Raw genomic sequence first — 23933 nt, 5'->3', positions numbered from 1 at the left:
ATTATATGTATAGCCATGGACAGAGCTGTATTAAGTAGTGGGACCCCGGGCGTCTAGCAAGCAACACGAGAGCACGGTCGAGACTTTCTTGTCAGAATTTACCCCCCCTCCCCAATGCGCAGTGAAATAATGTTAGATTCTGACCTGTACAAGGTACGTCAGTGATTGACAGCAAGTTGTAACATCTAATCAGCGTGTGTTGTGTCTTTTCACCCCCGCTAAAAGCCACAGGCTTAGACCCTTGTACAGAGGTAGTCTAACGCTTGCTGGTCGTTTGGATTTTGTTTGAATTGCCATTATTTGTAAACCATTGTTTTGCTAAAACACCTGCAGCCCATACGGGAGAGCGTTTAGCGTTGAAGTTGTGTATGTGTTTTGGTATTGTGTGCGGGTGTGTACGGAACCTGCGCGCTCACATACACACACACATGGTGATTCTAAATACGAGTGTGAACTTCCAATGCAAGCAAGAAGAACCAAGTGGAAAGTGGTAGCAGGGTATACAGTGTGATTGTGCGTGGTTGGTTGCTTGCGACAACGTGGACGACGACGACTTTGTGGGGTCCCTCGACTCTTGTCACCAACTTCATCATCATCATCTTAGTCGGTTCCACCGCCTCAGAGCCTCCGCCCACGATCGCTTCTTGTGTGTATTTGTGTGCCGGCACGAGCTAACTCAGCAAGGAATAGTTTTTCGGTCTCGTATTGACGAAGACGACGACGACGACGACGACAGTTTCTGTTGGAAAGATACAAGGCGGCAAGAGATTGAGTCACTTGTCTCTCTCTGTCTCTCAGTCTATGTCTAGTAGGGCATTAGTAGAGAGGACTTACAGAACGGACACCAGGAAAAAAATTATATCTATCGCGACGACTGCTGATATCTCTACCAAGACTACTTGTACCCTTACCCACCAACACATACTCCACCCCTGGACAAGATCCCACCTGCATTCACTCCTCTTTCCCCCCCTTCTACCCCCGCATCACCACGACTTCCACCTGCCTCTTTGAACCACCACAACCACCACTGTTGTTCCGTACCCACCCTGCCCCCCCCCAACCCACCCGCACCTCCTCCTCGTCCTCCTCCTCCTCCTTCTTCGCCTCCGCCTCCTTATGTCCTCCAGCCCGTAGTGGGGGAGAGAAGGCAGCTCCTAAGTGCTCTTTGCGGTACCAACAGACCGACCAACAGACCAACCAACCACTTAGTCTCTCGGCACATCCAGCAACAGCACCAGCAGCAGCCATGGCTCCCGTCCTGGCGGTCGATCTCCACCATCACCACCACCATCACCACCAGCAGCAACATCTGCACGACGTAAGCGTTTGACGAATGTTGTAGCCATGGACAGATCCCCCAAAATTAGCCCCCACCCCCCTTTTCTTATTCTTAATAACGTAACCCTACCTCAACCTACCCCCTGCCTATTGTACAAACAGCAGCTTCCTTCTCCAGTGCTTCCTCGTCTCTCATCGCTCCTCTCTCTTCCCTACTTGATGGGGAGGTGGGCCTCTTATCCTCCCCACCACCTTTGAGGGCGGGTGGGCGTGAAACGGGTTGTCCTTGTGACCGCCGCACGCCCGCGTCGCTCGAGTCCTCCCCGGACCCTCTTGCACGCCCGCACGCCCTCTGGGGGACTTGTGAATTAGGTAACGAGGACTTCGCTTGAGTTGCTGTGTCAGTGTAATGCATGGGTTGGTCGTAATGTCCATATGTGTGTGTGCTTGTAGACTTTGGTGGTATGTGCTCACCATTAGAAGTGACCACACAAATTCTTCGATATTTCATTGTGTACATAAGTAGACGTATGCAAATACGAGTGCCGTAGTGTGTACACGGTGGATGTGTACAGGTGTACATATATATAGTGGTTACACTCGTGTGTGTGTGTATATAATATATATATATATATATATATATATATATTGTGTGTATATTATATATATATATATATTTATATATATATATAATTTGTGTATATGTGTATATTATATATATATTTATATATATATATATAATTGTGTATAATATATATATATATATATATTTGTGTGTTTATAATATATATATATATATATATATATAAATGTGTGTGTATAATATATATATATATATATATGTGTAATATATATATATTATATATATATGTGTATATATATATATATATATAATTGTATGTATATATATATATAATTGTGTGTATATAATATATATATATATATATATATATATAATTGTGTGTATATATATATATATATATATATATAATTGTGTGTATATATGTCATGCATTTATGTATCTGTTTATATGTATACACATTGTGTACACGTATATGTAAATGTTTGAATATGTTTATACATATATGAACAGTATGTGTATATATGTTCTTACGTATGTGTGCTACTCGTATACATAGGTATTATGCGTCCGTAGACATTCATGTGCTTGTGAACAAGTTCACAGGGCAAAAGCGACAGGCGTATCTTGGTCAAAACTTCATATTGTATTACCATTTATCGTATACATTCGAATTTATGTAAAGTGTATGCATATGTATGCCCCTGATTTTATAACGAGTGGCTGCTTTGGTTTAGGAATAGCGTGTGTATGCATAATTCGCACCACGTCATCTTCTTATTTTTATTATTTTTATTTTATTTTATTTCTTAATCTTCCTTCCAACTTTGCATAGTCACACCAATTTTTCTTTGGCGGCACATGTATCCTCATGAAGGACCCAGATTTTGCCTCGCATAAACAATTTATTGTAAAACATACACACGCACTGATGGATAACAGCTCCTTTATGTCCTGAAAACCAGGGTAGTTTCTTGAGGAGGATAGGCGACCCCGTTCTCTATGGAATATAGTCTGTAACATGAAACAAACTAATGCTTGGATGTCGTTACAAGTGTATGGCATAACGTTGAGTATATGTATACATTATAGAATGTGTGTGTATATATATATATATATATATGTATACATGTGTGCATATACGTAAATTGTATATATATTATATAGTGTGTGTATATTTATGCATATGTATACATATATATGTGTGCATATGTATATTATGCATATTGTGTGTATATATATACGTATGTATACATGAATTATTATATATAATATATATATATATATATATATATATATGCGAATAAATCACAAAAACGCGTGATTCACAAAATGTGTAATAAAACCACTGGGAAAATAAAATGAAAGATGACCGAACGTTTTCGTCTATTTAAGACATTTTCAAAATTTTGAAAATGTCTTAGACGAAAACGTTCGGTCACCTTTCATTTTATTTTCAAAGTGGTTTTATAACACACACACACACACACACACACATATACACACACACACACACAGACACACACATATATATATATATATATATATATATATAGTGTGCGTGTGTGTACACACAGTGAATAATTGTATATTATGAATGGTGTGTTTGCCTTAAGTATGTGGATCCACGAGTTGTGATCGTGAATGTATGTAGGGTTATGTAGAAGTTTTACCATGGGATACCTGTTATTGTCCTTTAGTCATGGTTGGTCTCGAGTTCGTGAATGTTCTTTAAACACACCATCTGTGAGCCAGCTGCCCATTCCAATTGCTCATGCACCAGTTTGCGAATCCGGTAAACACTTAGCTCACTTTTCCATTCCTCAGTTTTATCCGCATCATTTTACCCCACCCACTGCATACAAATGTGGGTAATTCCTTGTCAGTAAGCGCTTATCCTAGATTTGGTGTGGCGTTACCCTCTCGCCCTTCTTTCCTCCAATGTAGACGTGCCCCCAGGGTTTTGGGTAAACTCCCAAAATGCTGCTTTGTAGCCTGTGCTCGGTTCGACGCTCTCCTCTTCTCCCTAATTTTAATATTCATGTAGGTTTGGTTTCAGCCAGTCGCTTTAATCTCAAAGCTGGTTCTCACAAGCATGGTAACCAGTTATCTTACAACCCACCGAATATTGTTTCCTTGGTTATTTGCATCTGAATGGTACCTGTTTACGAATTCTCGTTAGTTTATATTTCACGTTTATGACTGCAGAAGTAGATTGAATTTCACTTTTCCTTTAGCTTAAACATTGATAAACTCGGGTAAACATGACGGACGCTGGGACTTGCAAGTGTGTCATTTCCCAGATGTCTGGTTTGATATCGAACTTCTGCAGAAGTGTGTGCGTGTGTCTATAACCATGTGGACCCAAACACATTTCACCCATAGCTTCATGTTCCTAGATTTCGATTTTTCGGGGTTTTCGTTAATTTCTGTGTACTTGATTCAGTTTTTTTGCTCTCGTTTGTTTGGGTAGTAAATATGCCAAGTTAATGTTCATATGCTCTTAGTGCATTAGTGTTCAGTCTTGAATCCTTGTTTATGGAGTGTTACAATACTCAAAATAACACTTGATTCAAGTTGTGAATATTCACTTATTTATTTTTTTTTCCTCGAGAGAGAGATACTTTTGCAACACCTGTTAGAACCGATTAATTTCGGACGCATTTGAACAGATTCGTATGTGTTGTGACAACGTTATGACTGGTTTACCATTCCGTTTGTTCTCTAAAGACGCGAAAGGATTAGATAATTGGGTTACCAGTACCCCCCCATTGTTCCACCACAGGCTCAATAGAATCATCTGAAACTAGTCAGGACAAAGTATCTAGGGCTCAAATAATAATAATAAACTTAGCGAGGGGGCGACAGCACGAGAATCTATCTTCGTCTATGGTTGGCCATAGTTGAAAACGTCAAAGGTCACGTCGTGGCGTGGGAGTTGATTTCGGCTTTGATGGCCATTATACTCCTTCCCTCCCTCAAGGTCACAGGGAATGACGAGATTTTGGGGGATAACGGTTGGTATGGGTGCTCGTTTGTTTCTTCGAGTGGACGTCTTTGGGAGTGGTTTGGAGGGTGAGGGGGTGAAGGTGGAGGTGCATGAGGACGTGGTCAAGGACAAGCTGGGGTCACTGGGGTCAACACGCGCATTATTTAATTTTATTTATTTATTTTAGTTTGTTCATTTTGGGTATGGAATCTTCGTTGTTGAAACAAGTGGAGATCTATGGATTTTTTTTATTTATTTATTTATTTATAGAAATTTGTATCAGCAGTTGGAATATTTTTCGCAGAGTGGACGCGCATTGGTTTTAGTGTGATAGAAATTTACTTGAATCAAAGCATTGTGTGCGTGTTTAACTCCATTTATTCAGGCTGCCGCCAGGAGATTTTATTCATTCGACACGTCCATGATCACCGATGGGTAATACTCTTTTCATATCCCCTTCACTACAGGATAGTATTTTTCTGTAGCCGTGGGAATTTGGACTGACGACAGGTAGGGATCTTGGGGAGTGGGAATTTGTCGTGGCTGTAGATAGGAATCATGCCCGGGTGACTGGGAATTTGCTTTGAACGTAAGTAGGAATCATGTTTATCTAGATACTTTTGTTGGTTCCATTCTTTGTACACTTTAAACCTACTATCGGAGAAATAATATCAGAAGTACAGGGGAACCGTATATTTCTGATGAAGAGGACTACAGATAGTAGTCGAAATATACAGCTCCCCTGTACTTTTGATATTATCCATTCTTTGTGTTGTGGGAGAGGTGACCCCAAAGGGGACGGTGGGAGGGGGGGGGGGGTCTGGACCACCCATAGAGGGGGCAGAGTGGGCAGTCAGGTGTGTGGTGGTTGGGGAGGGGGGGATGTCTAGGCGACAGGTGTAGCTTAGGTCATTACAAGGAAAGGGCAGTGATGCAGTCTGCTTCGATTAATGTTACATGAAACCCATTACATGTACACCTGGCAGTGGTCTTACCCCCCCTACCCCCACACCTTCCGCGATGGTCCCGATATCGCAGTCTTGGATTGTTACAAGGAATAGACATAAGGTATGGATGAGTTGTGTTTGCGCTTGTGTGTATTATAATTCGAAATTGACCTCGGTTTGAGAAACAACCAAAGTAAATATGCGCATTTCATAAAAAAAAAAGTGGAATACATTCACAGGAAGCTTGAAGTTGGCTTATGGTTATTATATCAATAGCGCAGGTTCGAGTCCTTGGCTGCACCACGTTTCAGTTTCTGCATGTATGCCTCCTCCAGTGTCTCGATGTTGATGACTTAGAATTAAAGTGAATTGTGGTTGATAAATGTGTATGTATAATATATGTGTATATATATATATATATAATATATATATATATATATATATATATATATATATAATATATATATTAATATATATAATATATATATATATATATATATATATATATATTTATATATATATATATATATATATATATATATATATATATATATATATTTTATATATATATGTATATATATATATATATATATATATATATATATATATCCATAGACCAACAATTCAGAAGAAAGTACATATGGCCATTGTAAATTGTAATAGAAGTAGAACTTGTCCATTCATTGTACATGTGTGGTACCACCTGTTTGATTGTAGTGTTCAAGGAAGATACGTTATTGCCGGAATAAGTGTTCCGTTATTGATGGGTAGGGGACGTCCCCAGGCCGAGTGGACTCGTCAGTGATCGTGACCACATTCAAGCTAAGGTCAATCCTTCAACTGAATAGAATAGTCTGGTTACTTGTATCTGTTTTCTAACTAGTTGAAATACAGAGGAAATCGTGACAGAATTGAACATTCGGTTAATTATTGAAATAAATCCCTTACATTCACGACGAATATTGTTGCCTGGCACCGCTATATTCTAAAAATAGAACGTATGGAATTGTTTCCACAACATGCGGGTTGGTTTCTGGCCAAACGCCACGCCCGTGACGTCATTTCCCCGGAAATCCCAGTCCTGTTCTTCCTCTTCCTCACCCTCGTCTTCCTCCTCCTCCTCCTCCTCCCATTCATATCAGTTCTTGACCTCGGTTGACCTGTGACGAGACGCGTGACGTCATGTGTGCTTCGATGGGGGCGGGTTTGTCGGTTAGTAGGTTGGTGGGTAAGTAGTTCGTGAAGAAGGGACCGGGGTAGTCCTCGGGGGCCTTTGAGGTTGACCTTCGTGACTTTGGATTTTGTATGTTTGTGTGTCGCAACGAACTTCCAGTTTCGCTTGCTTCTTGTGCAGGTGTCGCTTCCGGGTTGTGCGCCTGCGCGCGCGCACACACACACACACACACACACACACACACACACACACACACACACACACACACAGTACGGGTTGCTGGTGCATTGGATAATCCCACATTCCCGTAATGAAAAAGTTACCCCCCCCCAGATAAGGAGGTGAAGTGTGTGTAACAAAATAACTGTGTGTGTGTGTGTGTGTGTGTAAGATCAAATCTACACACACACGACTTAATGTCGCAGTGGTAGCGTTCACAACAGCTATTCCAGCGGTCCGATTTCGAATTGCTCCCAGGGCTGAAATGTTTTAATTATTGCTGCGCTGCGAGCCGTTACTTAAACTGTCGTGGGCGAGGAGTTTGGTGTGCGTGTGGAAGGTCACAGCATTATCCGTAGATCGGTCTTGCATGAGCTCAGAGCATCCGGGAGGATAATAGCTGACGATCACGAGTCCAACACGTGGTCCAAGACCATGGTGAATCTCGCACTAACCTTGTTGATATTGGTTTCTTTTGGAAGTATTTGTGTTGCGGGGTCATGTTGAATTTGGGGTTGATGTTGTTTTTAGGTTTCGATTCGATATGATAGCGATATTACTGGTCATGAAGATCCAGGGCACCGTATTAGCACTTCATGGCATGTGGCACTTTGTCACCTTTCCTAATCCCTTTCTTGCCCTCTTTCCTAATCCCTTTCTTTCCCACCACCTTCTCCCACCCCACGTATCTACCGACCTACACTTTCCTCCCCCTCCTCCTCTTCCTCCTCCTCCTCCTCCTCCTCTTCCTCCTCCTCTTCCTCCTCCTCCTCCTCTTCCTCCTCCTCATCTTGTTCCTCATTCCCGCCATCCTCAGTATCCTCCTCCTTCCTGTCATCGCCTGAACCACGCTGTCTCTCCCGTTAATCAGGCTGCGGGTGTTCAAGGCCACGTTTGCAGGTGTGTTGGACAGGTGTGCACCCCGGATCTCCCCCCCCCTTTCCTCTCCCCCCCTCTCCCAGCGCGCGCGTGCCACAGCACTGCACGTGTCGATGGCTAGTACGGGCACACACACACGTATATGTGGTTATATGGCGGTATACGGTCACGGTATACACATACACACACACTTGAGGTCCAGAGTACAGAGTCGTGTTGCCGGCGTTTATATATATATATATATATATATATATATATATATATATATATATATATATATATATATATATATATATAAAAGAATTGGTATGTGTGGTCTCACGTGGGTGGGTAATGCTGTCGAGCACGAGCCTAACACGTGATCCAGGACCATGGTGTACACCAGAGACACTGGCATATTCATAAACAAACGCGTGCGCGCGCGCACACACACACACACACACACACACACACACACACACACACACACAAACTTGTAGGCTGTATTTGCTCACCACCACCATCCTTTGGCAAGATACTTCCCACATTTAATCAGTCTGATCTAGATTTTGCAAACTGATTGACTGTTTATGGCAACATGTGACACGTCACGGAAATGGTGGGGTCACTTGTCAATGCATACGAATGAATTAAAATGGCGTAAACCAGGACAAAAGACCCAGTTTGTGTTTGCTTTATGGGTTATCCCGGCCCAATGTGTCTTTTTCTAATACACCCAAGCCGTAACCACCTCGCTGATAACATTAGTTATAATGTCCACAATTTCAGTCTTCGTTTCCACTTGATCATCCTGGCTGCCTTGGACAAGATGCGAGTGGAATTTCATGAGGCAATTTGTCCTTGGGGTGTATTCAGCTTCATTCGATCTGATATTTTGAAATCGTGTCGCCATTGGAGGGAAGACGTTGTAGAATCGCCCCCCCCCTCTCTCTCTCTCTCTCTCTCTCTCTCTCTCTCTCTCTCTCTCTCTCTCTCTCTCTCTCTCTCTCTCTCTCTCTCTCTCTCTCTCTCAAATGCTTGAGATACAAGGACCCACTGCTGAGGAACATGATGTTGGTCTGTGCGATGTCACCTAGGTTGTTTAACTTGTATATTGGTGGAGTGACGAGAAAATGAACGCCCAAGTTATGAAGAGGCTAGTGGGGTTGGGCGCGAATAGACTAGAACGGAGGATATCCTAGTATGTGCTGTATGCAGGCCAGGATGGGAGTTCCCATACCAACCCCTCTTGGGCCTTGGAAACATTATTCACGGGTATATGGTAACATTGGAATGCGTCGCGCTCCCCCGGTCCGCGGTCCGTGGTCAGGGAAGCGCATGCACCTTCATTAGTTATTCTCCAAACCGCCCAAGTGAGAGTGTGGCCGGCGTCCGGCGGTGCCTGGTTTGGGGGGGGGGGTGAGAAGGGGAGGGTTCCCCGTTCGACGGGTTCGCTCGGACAAAAGGAGGAAAGTTGTTGAGTGGTCTGGGAGGGTTGGTGGGTTGAGATGGGGAGAAGGTGGCTGCCTAGGGAAGGGGGTGGGTTGTTTTCTGGAAGGTAAAGGCGATGTTAGGATTGTTAGAGTGTCTTTTTAGGAGGGAGTCGAGGAGGAGGTCATTGGGATCGACGTGATGATGTTTACTCGTCTCGAGATAGTGGGGGGTGGAGTGCTGAATTGGGGAAAAGGTTAGGGAGGAGTAAGAGGAGGGTGTAGACGGTAGAGTAATTCAAAACCATTAAACTTTCTAAAGTATCTCTTCCCAGGTAATGTTTCTCTTTATAGTCACCTCGGTGAACCGTTACGAGATGAACATTCAATTTACTGAAGTTTCGCTTGTACACTCGTGAATACACAAGAAGGTTTGGGCATCGTCTTGATCAGGCGAGTCTGTCCTGGTGTAGCCTCAGTTCGATCCCTTCTTCCTTGTGCCAGGTCAGCACACAGCAGTTGACCAATGAAACACTCCAGAGGCCACGTTAGAGTCGACTCAGTTGATTAACCCATTCAACTCCGATGACAAGATGTCTTGTCATTTGGTCAAATAAAACAAAAAATCATAAAACACCAAAATGTTTGATCAAACACCAGAAAAATATGACGTCAATCCTCGCTTCGCTCGCAGCGAAGCGAGGATTGACGTCATATTTTTCTGGTGTTTGATCAAACATTTTGGTGTTTTATGATTTTTTGTTTTATTTGACCAAATGACAAGACATCTTGTCATCGGAGTTGAATGGGTTAAGATTGCTTAGAAAATATCATCCTGTGTACAATCCATTATGTCGAAAGATATGTAAGTGAAAAGCTCGCCATCTCTTTTATTTCTTGTGCCATTAAGTGCTGAGATCATTCTCCCTGCCGCGAGATGACCTTAGGGCAGGACCAGGTCAAATATCGGGAGGACCGGGTCAAGGCACCGTGAGGTCTGCTCTAGCAGAGAGCGTTCTGTTGTGGACATGTTAACAATCTTGAATTATATCAGAAACTAAATATGTAATATGGTGTCCCATACCCAATTTCGGCGTTTGTAATACCGTTACCTAAAAGGATTCAGTTCCTGCAGATGGGTTGGGGTCGGGTGTGCCCTGAGACGCCCTCCCCCTCCCCTCCCCCCGCGTGGTGCAGTCGGGCAGAGTTCGTGCCAAGTAGTGAAAGTTTGCGTGCGCGTGTGCGTGTTCATATGAAAGTTCTGGCGTTTGCTGTAGGTGCGGATAAAGTTGTTTGGCATGTGGTCGACGTAGGCGGTTCTGGGCTTAGTGATGGAGTGGGTGGTGAGGAGTCTTTTACTAGTGACGCCACCCCACGGTTAGATGTCCTCAGATGGTGTTTTGTTTTATTTATTTATTTGTTTATTTATTTTGATTGAACGCAGTGTTGCATAATCCTTAAGATAATCGTCCAGCATAAGCCAGGTAGAGTTCGCTCATTGGAACCGATATCATCCCCCCAAACTATGCCAGATGGCACTGTCAAGTATGCAGCCGGACCTCAAAGATCGGCATTCTTGTGTTGTTCCTGTCAGTTAACAGGTGGCACCAGAATCGCTGCATAAAAATGCGCCTCCACGGGTGCCATCTGTTAAAAGGTATAAGGGTGCCACAAATGTCATCGAACTGCAGGAATTGCCATACGTATTGCTCCAGTGTTGGGGTCCTCCTCAGGTGCTCTGTTGTCTTTAGCCTCTTGCCAAAGAATAGTGTAGTCTATGTGTGGTAAGAATTCTCTCTCTCTCATAAACACAAGGCCAAGAGAAGGTTAGAGGTTAGACCGAGTTCGAACGACTATTATGTAAAACGGGACTCCCCACCCCCCTCCCCCCTCGCGGGAGGATGACATCACAAGGGCTCTTCCTGGTAGCGGCTTCCGCGTGCTCTCGGGATTGAGCAAGAGCTGGGGGAACCACCAGCAGTGTTTCGGTGGTTTTTGTGGCATCGGACGCCGGACTTGTAGGGGCAGTGCCACCCTCGTCTCCCATCTCGCCAGATCCTGTAGGACTCGAGAGGGTTGTGTTCTCTGGCCCGGGTCATGTTAGGTTAACTCGTACGACGGTGGTACTCTTGGTAGAAGACGCTCTTCCCTGGCCTAGGTCCTGGGGGGCCTTTGGGGATCCACAGGTCCTTCTAGGAGAATCCATAGATCGAAAGGCAGAAGCAGCAATGGATGCCAGACTATTTTGTTCAGTGTTGAAATAGGGTGGAAGCGGGGGAGTCTGGGAAACTAGTTGGGACATACGAATTTGATCAGTGATCTTCCAGAGCTATAAATGCATATCTCCTGGTGTATGTATACAAAAGATAATGCGAAAGGAAACTGTATGTGGAGGGATATCAGATGTACAACAACGAGAGTTCGTGTCGTTACGATAAGTTGTGGATCTGGTGTCCGGGAGAACATCTTGTGATGCTGTTCCGGATTCTCCGGAATCGATACCGAGGGAATAGGTTCTGGCAGGCATCTCATTACCAGTTTGTTTCCGCCACACAAACTTCTGTCGTTCCCTATACAGGAAGCACCGTGTCACTCTTGGTGACGCCACATGCTAAGGTCTTCTGGAAGAGCTACGTGGTTTAGTGGCACTAACAAGACATTTGATAGGGTACCTTGAGGCACGCATCACACAAAACAATCGCATTAGTTCCATAATTCAGTCCCATGAGGCTGGCCGCCATCTCACGAGAGTTGCGGTCGTCTCCCAGATCTTAGAAGAACAACACCGTCGCCACAACAACCTCAATTCGTTCGAACTCTCCAGCCCTCACCATCGTTTCCTAAACCCTAAGTGTCTTCCGTGAAGGTTCCTCCTACCGAGGTTGGAGTCTGTCCACAATACAGTGCATGTCACGCAGTACTTTGTTTTCAAGTGGTTGTGCGGATAAAGGGAGACCGACGGGATGGGAAGTCGAAGGGAGGTTCTGAAACGGCCAAGAGAGCGGAGAGAGTGGATGGAAGCGGTGTGACGGGGTGATCGTGGACTCTGAGTGCCTCGCTTTCCCCCCACTGAGTGCCGCCGCCGCCGCCGTCGTCGTGGGTTGGAAAGCAGGTACGTGCTGGCACCGCCGGCGTACAGGCACCACCACCAGAAGACGTAACGTCTCTTGATTTAAGGCGAAGGGTTGACGATCCGGGTTTTAAGACTTCTTCATACCTTATATGGGGTAGCTATTTCACAAAATGTCGTGCAAGATAGGTGTACTCATTCTTGAGTTGTGGCAGTGAAAGTCCGTGCTTCAGTTTTTATATATATATATATATGTGTGTGTGTGTGTGTGTGTGTGTGTGTGTGTGTGTGTGTGTGTGTCACCCCTTTCGCTGCCTGCCCTCTGCCGAACGACAACGCTGTCTTTGCTTAAAGTCATGACATTTACCAAAAAAGTATCACTTAGAAAACGACGCCCACTCGTACGGCGACGCACTGATGATTCTGAGAAAGCAGTTTCTAAATTTCATTCAGGTGAGGGAGAGGCGTCTCCATTCCTGAACGAGGTTCAGGTCTTCAGCTGAATAGTCCTCAGACAAGTGCCATACAACAGTTGCCATGTATTTCATGATTGAAAAAACTCTGTACTATCCACTCCTGTTTATTTATTTAGATTAGTATCAGAGAAGGCTTTTAGCTTCCCTTTCTCCCTCACTTTTTTTTTCCCTCCTTTCTCCTTGTATAGAATTTTCTCGGCCCCAACTGTTAGCCAGTATCAGTCTTATCTCTTTCGTGGCCTTCCCAGCTAATGTTGCGAGTGCGTGTTCTAAACTAGGCCATGTGTGTAACAGGAAGAAACGTCTGTACGTTGTCTTGATACCGAAGCTTAGATACTACTATAACAATAAGAACCACACAACGCATTCTGCTAAGCCAGTCCATCATCATTCGCTTCGTGAATGTTTTAAAAATATATATAGATGTGACCCCCCCTTATTCTTATTTTTTTTTGCTCTCTGCATACGTATATATTGGGAACAAAACCCCCCTGCATGTTATGACGTCATTTAGGAGTTTGTTAGATGCGAAGACGGAGAAAAGCTTGTGTTAAGCTTCCCCAGCCTGGCCTGTATTTCCAACGTTTTCGTCCTGCGTGTAGTACAGTTTAGAACAACGTCGTAAGGAGTTTACAGTATACCTGTGCGTGGTTGAACATAACAGGTGACATCACATACCCCCTGTGGTACCATTAGTCACTCGTATTGTAGCAGCTGTTTCCTGCTTCCGCCTATTTCCTTTCTTTGCAACTTTTGATTACTTTATATAATTAAATGCACTCTGGCTATTCATTTCCTTTTAGTATTTTTGTTTTCCTCATGATACTTCGATAATTTCCAATCGTAATGATTGTTGCACTAGATGTGTTTCCGGTGTTGGTAACTTTCCATTTGGAAATATTTATATACGGTTTAGCACTGTTGAATGCGTTTGTATACTTGGGTCATTCACACATATCTTCTATGGCATTAAATTTCTTCTCTTCCAGTCAAGTTTTCGGGACTTGTTGATCTTTCACGACTTGTTTTTCTCTTTCTGGTTGGATCCGTGGAGCTGGTCTCTGGTCTATTTCCTTGTGTGAGGGTCTTTAGATATGTCATTCAAGGCTTCCATCTGAGATTATCCCCTGAATCCTATTGTATAGTACCTTTTTCATCTTTTCATTTTTAACACTGAAAGATCCCTTCTAAACATAGTTTCTTTCAATGGATTGTATATGTGGCTCGTTTTATGTCGTAGGACCTCCATAATATTTTCTCCGCTTCCTATTTTCTCTCATTAAAACAGGCTTCAATCTTCATTAGATCCTCAGCGTACGATTTAGAAAGTAATTATTTGTTTTTTTACGGTTTCCGTTTGTCTTCAACCAAGAGATGTTACCAATTGCCTTTCTTGAGTCTGTTAACTGCGGCGTTGTTTTCTTCAGTGGTTGAGTTAACGATGTGATGACTGCTTATGACAGGGTCGGGGAAAGGGATTGTAAACTGATCGTCGCCTCCATAGTCTAGTTAATAGTACGGTTGGTCGATCATTCTAGTTGTTCTGCCTAGATGAGGTATCCTGTGAGCTCATGAATGTAGACTGAACTTTACCGCCGGTCTGTTTCATTACCGTAGTCAAAATGACAAAAACCTAAAACCTACTCGTAATACACGTTTTGGTTCTGGTCTCCGTTTTCTCTTTAACCGTCCAAGTCGATTGTACTGCTATGAGGCTGGTGATGCGTGTGTGCGTGTTTGTGTTTGTGTGCGTGCGTACTTGAGACTTTTTGCAAATCCTCTGCCCCAGTTCCCTTCCAAATGGGGCAGATTTGGTGTATTTCCTCATCTCCACCTCCCCCACCTCTTAGCCACTCTACCATCTGAATTAATTTCCTGGTGTATGGTTGGGGGTGAGGTAGATGTGGTGAGGAGGGATGAGGTTAAAGGGCGTGCCCCCCCCAAACACACACACACACACACACACACACACACACACACACAGTTTCCTTTCCTTCTCCCCCATAATCAGACCGGTTCATGCCCCGAAACGCTTTACCTAACCTAACCTAATCTTACTTAACTTCCTCCAGTAATTTTCTGTTGTAGACGATTAGGAATTTTATAATAACGATGACACTGATAATCCGTCAATTTGACTGACCAAGACTTGTACAGTAATGACTACTTCAAGCCATCAGGAGCCACTGCCTCGTATGTCTGACCTCACACCTCACACGGAGTCCGCCGCCGCTCTCGCCTGCAGACAGCGATCGTCCTCCACGTCTGCTGCCCACTTGCCCGTGTCCCCGTAGCTGCCCCTCCAACCTCCTTTAGGAGGAGGGGAAGGGAGAATTCTATATACCAACTGTTGCGAATATTTTTCAACTATTTTTAACAGTTGTTTTTATGTTACAGCATTTGTATGTTTGTTGTTGGTATTGCAGGTTTTTGTTTGATAGAAAAAGGAAAATAGAAAACCTATAATTGACCTTTTGAATAGTGTCGATTGATGGAACGGGCGAGTGGAAAGTGGAAGCTGGTTGTTGTCTTTACTACCCGTCGTTGGTGGGTATGGAGGGTGGGGGAGAGCGGAGGGTGGAGTCACGAGTGAAAGCAACAGCATGTGATAGCTGCTGGCCACTGGTCCGTCTGTCGGTCTATATCGGCTTTCCCTCCGTCTCCGTCCCTCCCACCCCGTGGAAAATGTCGAGAAAGCAAGTTATAGTGCGAGTGGGGTAATGGGTTGGGGTGTCGTTTATGACCTAGGGAGTAAGACAGTTTTATTTTGTCCACCGATGGCGTTGGGGGAATGGGGCATAACAACATGGCATCTCTACACACACACACATGCACACACACACACACACACACACACACACACACACACACACACACACACACACACACACACACACACACACACACACACACACACACACACACACACACACACAAACGTACGTGCGTTATATTCGGCGTGTGTTATAAATAGCTTTTTCCTCCCGCATGCATAGTGCGTACGCATAAAGTGGTTCTTGAGGCCCGAGTTCGCCGTCGCCCTTGCTCCATAGTCCTGAGGCCCAGGGGGCGACCTGGGGTGCCCTGCAGGGCGGCCGCTCGTGTTTAAGACTTTCTCCTCCGACCGTAGTTTATCATCCTCTTCCTCCTCCACCCCACCACAACCACCATCACCGCCGCCGCCTCCTCCTCCTCCTCCTCCTCCTCCTCTCCCCCTCTCCATACTATTTTCGGTCTCCTACTCCCGCATTTGGTTGGGAAGGTAAATGTGGGGGGACTTTCATAAGTTCACTTTAGTTTGAAATTTGAGAAAGATCAGTAGGGAACATGAAGTGCACTAGCAGAAGACCCCTCCCCCTCCTCTCTATCTCTCTGTCTCGCCCTGTGTTTCCTGTCGTACAGAAGGTCACCAATCCCGAGTTCAGTCACGTGAGGTCAGTCGAGGTCACAGCAGATGGGCTTAGGTCGGTGTTTTCCCAGGAACCCTTTCAACGCTGTTGCGGTACATTTGAGACTCTCGGACCTGATTTACAAATCATAAGATCCATGTAAATGCAGTTTTAGTGCTCTTTGGTTGACAAGCAACCACCCTAATCAAAATGGAACTATTGTATATAAAGATACTGTGTTGTTTCACTGGTAGTGTTGGATCAGGTAGAAAGAATTTGGGTGCAAAAAGTTTGTATTGTCATGCTTTGTTAGTGATGGTGCCTTTATGCTTCCAAAACGTGGGGGTCAAGCGTGTTGATAACTGATAATATCACGATTTTAAATGCAGATTTACAGAAAATGGAAGTCGTTGTACAGTCCAATAGCCAGGAATTATTCGACACTCAATAAGTAGTTGAAGAGGTCTTAAAAGGCGTGAGGGGGGGGGCTGGCCTTTGTTTCTCTTATGATAGATTGGGTGAGATTCCGTGGTGTGACACTGCCTTCTGTGCCCCACTACGCGATTAAGAGTACACAGCTGAGGGTGGTGTGGTGAGCTTATATGATGGGTTGTTGATTGGTGCTTGGTGGGAATGGGGAAAGGGATACGTGGGTAATTCTCTCTCTCTCTCTTTTTTTTTTTTTTTTTTTTTCTCCTTTCTTTTCCCTAGGCGTAGATGGCCGGTTTTCACGAATGCTAACCCAAACCTGGACCTACAGACTTCATTGAATATATTGTCACTTGGCTAGTATTTTCGTCTTAGCTTCCAAACAAACGTTTAATGGATATATAATAGGAAAGGGAGTGTGTGCATGTATGTATGTACATGGTAGAACCACAGTACCATACTGACAACGGCTGTTCAGAGTCGGTTGTACAGTTGGCCATGGAGAACCCCGTTACTGAATCCGGATGCGATCTCTGGACCCCGTTAATATGACCTCACGCTCCGCCGAGCCCTGAAGTCTGATTTTCAACCTTATTAAATGTGTTTAGGATCGTTTATCCGTATGACTTTTACCTCGTACATCCGAAATGTAACCAGTTTAGTATGTTGAGACCGTTTGAAGGTGTTTTATGGTGTCACCTTGAAATTGTCTCTTTAATAAATAAATATACTGTTGTCATTATGAATCAGGACTTTGAAGTGATTGTGTAGCAGCATTAACCACATCTACCATGAGAGATTGAGTGGTAGAAGTAAAACGAAGACGACCTAGGAATTGATTTACTACGCTTCGACCAACTTGGTCTTCTTGAGAGTTACCTCAGAAGAAGACCAAGTTGGTCGAAACGTTAGAGTAAATCATTTCCTAGATTGTATCTGTCATTTCTTCTCCACAATCATGTATGTGCGTGTGTTGGGGATTTCCTCCCCGAAGTAATAAAATCGCCTGGCGACAAGTATGGAAAAACTGAATTTACTACACGTAAAAGGTTGTATATATACAGAGAGCCCGGCCGTGCATCCGGATACAACATGGGGGTAAATTGAGACCATGTTATCGTCGTCCTAATGTACTCGTGGCAGTGCTGAGAGGCAGAATGGCGGCGGGGTGTGGCACTGACACTCGTTGGAACGGTTAACGTCAATGATGAAGAGTGTGTGTATGTATGTGTGTGTGTGTGTGTGTGTGTGTGTCACTCCCGTAATGAAGGGCCGTTGACAAATGCATCGTTATCCAGGTAGAATACCAATGGTCAACCTGGATCATAATCAGTGTTAGGTACTTGGAGGGACTATTCTTACCTTTACCTCCAGCATTAGAACCCCCCCCCCCTTCCCCGGAACTTTTTCACAAACATTTCCGGAACCATGCCCCTCCCACGAAAATAATTGTTGCGCCTGGGGGGCGAGTTGAAAACTCGCACGGATTTGTAATTTGGGGCCGCCAAGAATGTTGTACTTCGCTGTCGCCAGTGGCGACGACAACGGGTGTGTGTTTCGTAATACGTGACCCGATTGGCACAGTCGCACCATGTGGTGGAGTGTTTTATAAGAATCTGTATTCATATGTATGTGTAGTTTATGCTTGCGGGTGAATAGTACTAATGTTGACTTCTTGTTCTTTGCAGACTGTGTTGCGTGCACGGTACGATGGCCGTGACGTGGACCACAAGGCTGTGGGCGGCCACCTGCCGCTCAGCAAGCGCAACTCCACGCCCGTGGGGTCGTGCCTGGGCACGCCGACCCACCTGCTGACCAAGGTGACCTCCACCACGCCCACAACCACACCCACACCCCTCGAGAACTCCAACACGCACCGCCGTCTGGATCGCTCCCACTCCGAGCCAGTGAAACAGGATGGCCGGGCCAACAACAATAACAACAGCAATAGCAGCAACAACAACAATAACGCAGCCAACTCCTCCAGGTACAAGACCGAACTCTGCCGCCCCTTCGAGGAAAACGGCTTCTGCAAGTACGGAGACAAGTGCCAGTTCGCCCACGGCCAGGCCGAACTCCGAACTCTCTCCCGGCACCCGAAGTACAAGACTGAACTGTGCCGCACCTTCCACACCATAGGCTTCTGCCCATACGGCCCACGGTGCCACTTCATCCACAACGCTGAGGAGAGACGCAGCCCCAGCGGCGCCCTGGTTGGCACTTCCGGCGGCGGTGGCACTGGCGGCGGCGGCGGCGGTGGTGCTCCTACGGGGACTACATCCAATACGCACGCTCCTCTGATGCGTCCGCATGCCCTCCACGCATTCACGCCCCTAGACAGTACGGCCGAGTCGCCGTCCCCACCAGCCTCCATCAACGGGTCGCCCACGTCCTCCTCGGCCGGGTCCTTCTTCGACGAGACCTTCAGCCTCTTCGGGACGAGTCTTGGTGGAGGCGGTGGCTGCACCAACCTCAACTTCCTGGAGACCCTGCCTGGTTTGAGCACCGCGGCCGCCGGCAGCGCCCTCTGCGGGGGCCCCGGCTCCCCCGGAGGGTCTGCTGGGTCACGCGCCCTGAGCGAGCTCGATCTCCTGCTCGACGGGCACCTCCTGACGTTGCCCGGACTCGACACCCCGCCCGTCTCTCCTGTAGAGTCCCTGGCGGGGGACATCGACTCCTTGAGCCTCTCCTCCTCCCACAGCGTCTCCCCCGTCCCCGCCGCCTCCCCGTCCATGGTAATGGCACCACCCCACCACCACCACCACCACCACCATCAGCAGCAGCAGCTCACGAACAACACCTCTAGTGTGGCCTCCGCCCTTGACGTGTCCCGTGGCCTTCGGCTGCCAATTTTCGAGAAGTTGTGTGAGACTTGCTAAGTTGCCCAGTGGGCAGGCTGCCACAGCTCCACCGCAACGACGCCGCCACCTCCATCACCACCACCATCATCACCTTCACCATTTCTCTCCGACCTCCAACGCACATTAAGGCGTGGAGCTACAGCGGCGACGTCTTGGACATCTAGGGCGCCTTCCGGAAGAGGAGCAGAAGTAGGAAGCTCTTCAACTCCGCCTCGCCCCGCCCCGCCCCGAGCCATCATAACCTGACAACCACCGACCAGGTGGGATTCTTCCCGCCGCCGTCATACCGACGTGGTAGACGCGGCTCTCGGGGCGGGGCAGCGGCGGCGACGACGACGACGGCGGACGCGGCTGCGGCTGGACGGGGCGGCCATGGCTCGGGCACCCTCCGTGAGGGTGGACCAGCCAGCACCCCTGGAACCCAACACGGCCCACACAAATACACACCCAACCGTTGTGGCTTCGAGAACCACCTGAAAGTACTGAAGAGGTGGATGCGGCAGGAACTAGCTCAAGCATGTGATAGGCACGGGTTTGGCACCCGTGCTTCGTGTACATAGTCGGCCACCTGTGGCGCTCCGGAAGGAGGAGGAGGAGGAAGAGGAATGGAAGCGCCCGGCCGGTGGCGTGGTGGCAGTCGCCGCTGGCGCGTCAACACACACAGAATACACGTATACATACACACATGCATACACATACACACTCTCGCGCCCTTGGGCCATGGGGCTCCAGCTTGTGATATTGGGACGGTGCCCTTAGTCTTTCACCTCACCATATACCATCACCACCACCACCGCCACTACCTCTTGCCCTGTCTGTTGCGTTGTCTGTGGTGGATGTCGCTAGGCCATCGCCGTGGGCCGGCTTGCGAGTGGGTGGGCGGGCTAGTAGTGGTTGGCTGCTTGGTCGGGTGTGTGTGGGTTTGACGTGGGTAGCCCACCCTGGCTCTTGTATTTGTAATTTATAATCTGGCGCGAGTCCGGACCCGGTTCTTTACCCGGTAGGGGGATCATGCCCACCGGAGCCGGGCCGGAGACCGGCAGTGTCTTATTTCTTTTTATTTTTCTTTTATTTTATTTTTTTGTACAGAACAAAGAAGTATCCTTTGTGTTTTGTTTGTAAGTACGACAGAGCTTGCCTGTATTTATGTAATTTATTTATTTGAGTGATGTAGAAGTAATTTATCTTCGTATTATACCTAGATGCCATACCAAGAACTTTGTATTCAATTGCCCCCGTCCCACGTGGCCTTCGCCACCGCCGTCGCCAGAAGAAAGTCCGCGGCACCGAATGAAAGTATACAAGTGACGACGGCGCGCGCCGGTTCTCATGGTGGCGGCGGCGGCGGCAGTTGGGTCCACGGCGGCGGTGGCTTGCGATTTGTATTGCATTGGAACGCAACCAAAGCTGTTCTTTCTTTGGTTGACTTGTCAGGGGAGACGCCTCTTTCTACCCCAGGGAGGAGGGAGCGTGGGTACAGTAAACAAGACTTCCACATGATCCACATAGTCATCAGATTTGGGTTATGTGCTTGCATGTTGACTGATCGAGGTTGTGTGTGCATGTTGTATGTGTTACATGCGCGCGCACTCGATGTTATACCATTCACATTAAGCGAGCTGTTGAATCTCGCGAAACTGTTGGCAACTGTACACCTCTTCCCCACTCCCTGAGGTTGGCAACGTGTTCGCCCACCTCGAAACTGTCCAGGCAAAATATCTTTGGTGTTGGCTGCTCCCGTGGGGTACCGATGGATATATAAAAAATTAATAACATGTACAATAAAAAATATCTTATTTTCATACATTACTAAATATATGTAATCTCCGATGCCATCATTTCATTAGGATGCCCTATATATTATAATTATTGTAATTATCATTATTATTATTTACAACTCTATTATTGAGGATGACCGTGGGTGCATGGGGTCGGCTGGCGGAAGCCGCCCTGCGCCCCCACGGGAGTGGCGCCCCCGGGGGGGCGGGCCGTGTGAAGAAGCTGCTGCTGCTATTTATGTCGCTATTGTACAATTTTATTTAAGTCAGTGAATATAACGGCTGCCGAAGAAGGGGACGAGGCAGAGCTGCAGCTGCGTGTGCCCACTCCCTTGCTCTCCCTTCCCCTCCCTCCTTCCCTTCGTAGAACCTCCCCGCCTTCAGCGCTGCTGGCGCGGCGCCGCCAGACAAGCCAAGCGACCCAGGAAGGGCGCCGGAGTAGCTCCATCCTCACCCACCCCCCTCCGTGCGCCCCGCCTGCGGAGACTGCTTCGAGCTGACCTCCCGCCCCCTTCTGCGGTCAAGGGCGGGTGTTGGTCGGCAGGTCTTGGCATTAGCCGCGTTGTTAATGACCCAAGATGTGTGTGATCTTGTCTATGACTGCATAACTGTAGATTGTATCGTTGCGCCACCCCCACCCCCTCCTCCCCAGGGCCTCCTCAGCCGAGGTGGACCTAGACGCATTTGGTGACTATGTCCTCATTCCTCGTGGCATTCCCTCCCCCGTTCCCCTTCGGAGGATGCTGGTCAGTTCGGGAAGCGAAGCTCCCTTAACCCAACCCGCCGGAGATTTGGGGTCCCGTCGGGTCCTCTGCAGCCCCCCGACGTAAGCAATAAACCCCCACACCTGCCACTATCCCCCCCAACACACACAGGCACCCTTAGTCATATCTTCAGCCCCCCCAAGACCTTGCCCCCATTTATCTTCCTACGCGCCACTCCCGTGTTGTATTCCCCCCATCTTATTTCCGCCGCCACCTTCTGTTGCTCTCCCCCCCCCATCCTTTATCCTCACCCCACCATACACCCCCCACCACCTTGTCGATGACACAGGGTTGAACATCCAGGTTGCACCATTGCAAGTTTACACGAAAACAAAAGAAAAAAATTTCGTTCTATTTGGACCAAATCGGTATCGATTCTGTTATTTTATATTTTCCCATTGACGATAACTCAGCGAAAAAAGAGCTATATTATTTCTTGTCAAATTTTAAGATGCAGAGTGTACTTTTTTTAAGTTAAAATAAACCTTGTGATGTTGTCGTCAGCTATTTAATGACTGCTTTGGCGTCATGTATATATTATGGCAAATATATCAGCATTTTTATTTATATATAAATATATATAGTTCGCCAGCCTGTTAGTTTCGTTACATTGAATCTGCACCTGTGTCTTCCCCGACATTCTTCCGTTGCCAAAGGCTGCTTGTCCCTCCTGAGAGAATAGACCCGAAGTCAAGATAAATGCAGGACCAATATTCAGGCTCCACCGACTATATATAGTCATCCTCATTCTTCTCTTTCCCTCTTCAGACCCTCATCATCCTCTCTTCTCTCTCCACCCTCTCTCAACAGACCCTCCATCATCCTCTCCTCTCTCCACCCTCTCTCAACTGACCCTCCATCATCCTCTCCTCTCTCCACCCTCTCTCAACTGACCCTCCATCATCCTCTCTCTTCTCTCTCCACCCTCTCTCAACAGACCCTCCATCATCCTCTCCTCTCTCCACCCTCTCTCAACTGACCCTCCATCATCCTCTCTCTTCTCTCACCCTCTTTCTCTCCCCCCTCTCTCTCTCAGAACCTCCTGAGCCCCTCAAATTTTTGATAACGTAGTAGTCATAGCTCCACATCGAGCTTTTAATCGAGAGATTCTGCAGCCTTTGGCGATGGGTGTTGGTGGTTGGTGGAGTCCCATGTTGGCTGGAGGATGTAGGATGTCCTCATCATTCACGTCAACGGGCGCGCACCAGCCCTGCGTCGCGGTGACACAGGTCTCCTGAGGAAGGGAACCTTTGTCGGCAGTATCTTCAGGGGGAGGGTGTTGGAAATCTCCCATAGATAAAACTATATTAGATCAATTATATATTGTCCTTTAACGTTTCCACATTGTTGGAACAATGATGAAAAAAAATACTAAATAAAACGTGCAAAGAAAGTTCTTGTAACAGAAGGTGAATTAAAAAAATTTTCTAATTTTCTAATGACACCTGTGTTTTGTGATTTTTCCCCCTTTACCATGATCTGAAGCTAAGAACATACTAAAAATACGAAATAAGATCCAAAAAAATGCTGAGGTGGATTGTTTACTATACATAAAAAATGAAAGATTTTGGCTTTAACTAAAAAAAAATTACAGTTACACTAAGGTCACTGAAGGTCACAAGGACATAGTTAACAGAAAACACACTAATTTGGTGTCTTTAATTGACACGAATTTGATTGCCAAGGTC

General features: G+C 46.4%; 1 protein-coding gene across 2 annotated transcripts; it reads left to right on the top strand.

The window, feature by feature from the left end:
• LOC143033916 (uncharacterized) lies at nucleotides 1-23687 on the top strand. Of its 2 annotated transcripts, none has more exons than XM_076199555.1 (2): nucleotides 1-153; nucleotides 18531-23687. In XM_076199555.1, exons 1-2 carry the CDS (start codon nucleotides 115-117, stop codon nucleotides 19719-19721), a joined length of 1230 nt encoding a protein of 409 aa, XP_076055670.1. In that variant the 5' UTR covers nucleotides 1-114; the 3' UTR covers nucleotides 19722-23687. The 2 variants fall into 2 exon arrangements, with proteins under 2 accessions (XP_076055670.1, XP_076055669.1); XM_076199554.1 differs by having other exon boundaries at nucleotides 28-1321.
• The last annotated feature ends 246 nt before the right edge of the window (nucleotides 23688-23933 follow it).

The sequence above is a fragment of the Oratosquilla oratoria genome, chromosome 16 (genome assembly GCF_046742065.1).
Source record: "Oratosquilla oratoria isolate Oo_2021 chromosome 16, ASM4674206v1, whole genome shotgun sequence".
Lineage (NCBI taxonomy): Eukaryota > Metazoa > Arthropoda > Malacostraca > Stomatopoda > Squillidae > Oratosquilla > Oratosquilla oratoria.
The sequence above is the reverse complement of the archived record's forward strand: the minus strand, read 5'-3'. Positions and strand labels throughout refer to the sequence as shown.

Excerpts from the sequence above, each read along its gene's own strand:
- LOC143033916 (XM_076199554.1), top strand. The coding sequence starts at position 1,250 with ATGGCTCCCGTCCTGGCGGTCGATCTCCACCATCACCACCACCATCAC. Across the intron at positions 1,322-18,530 it reads AGCAGCAACATCTGCACGAC|ACTGTGTTGCGTGCACGGTA; the intron begins GTAAGCGTTTGA and ends TGTTCTTTGCAG.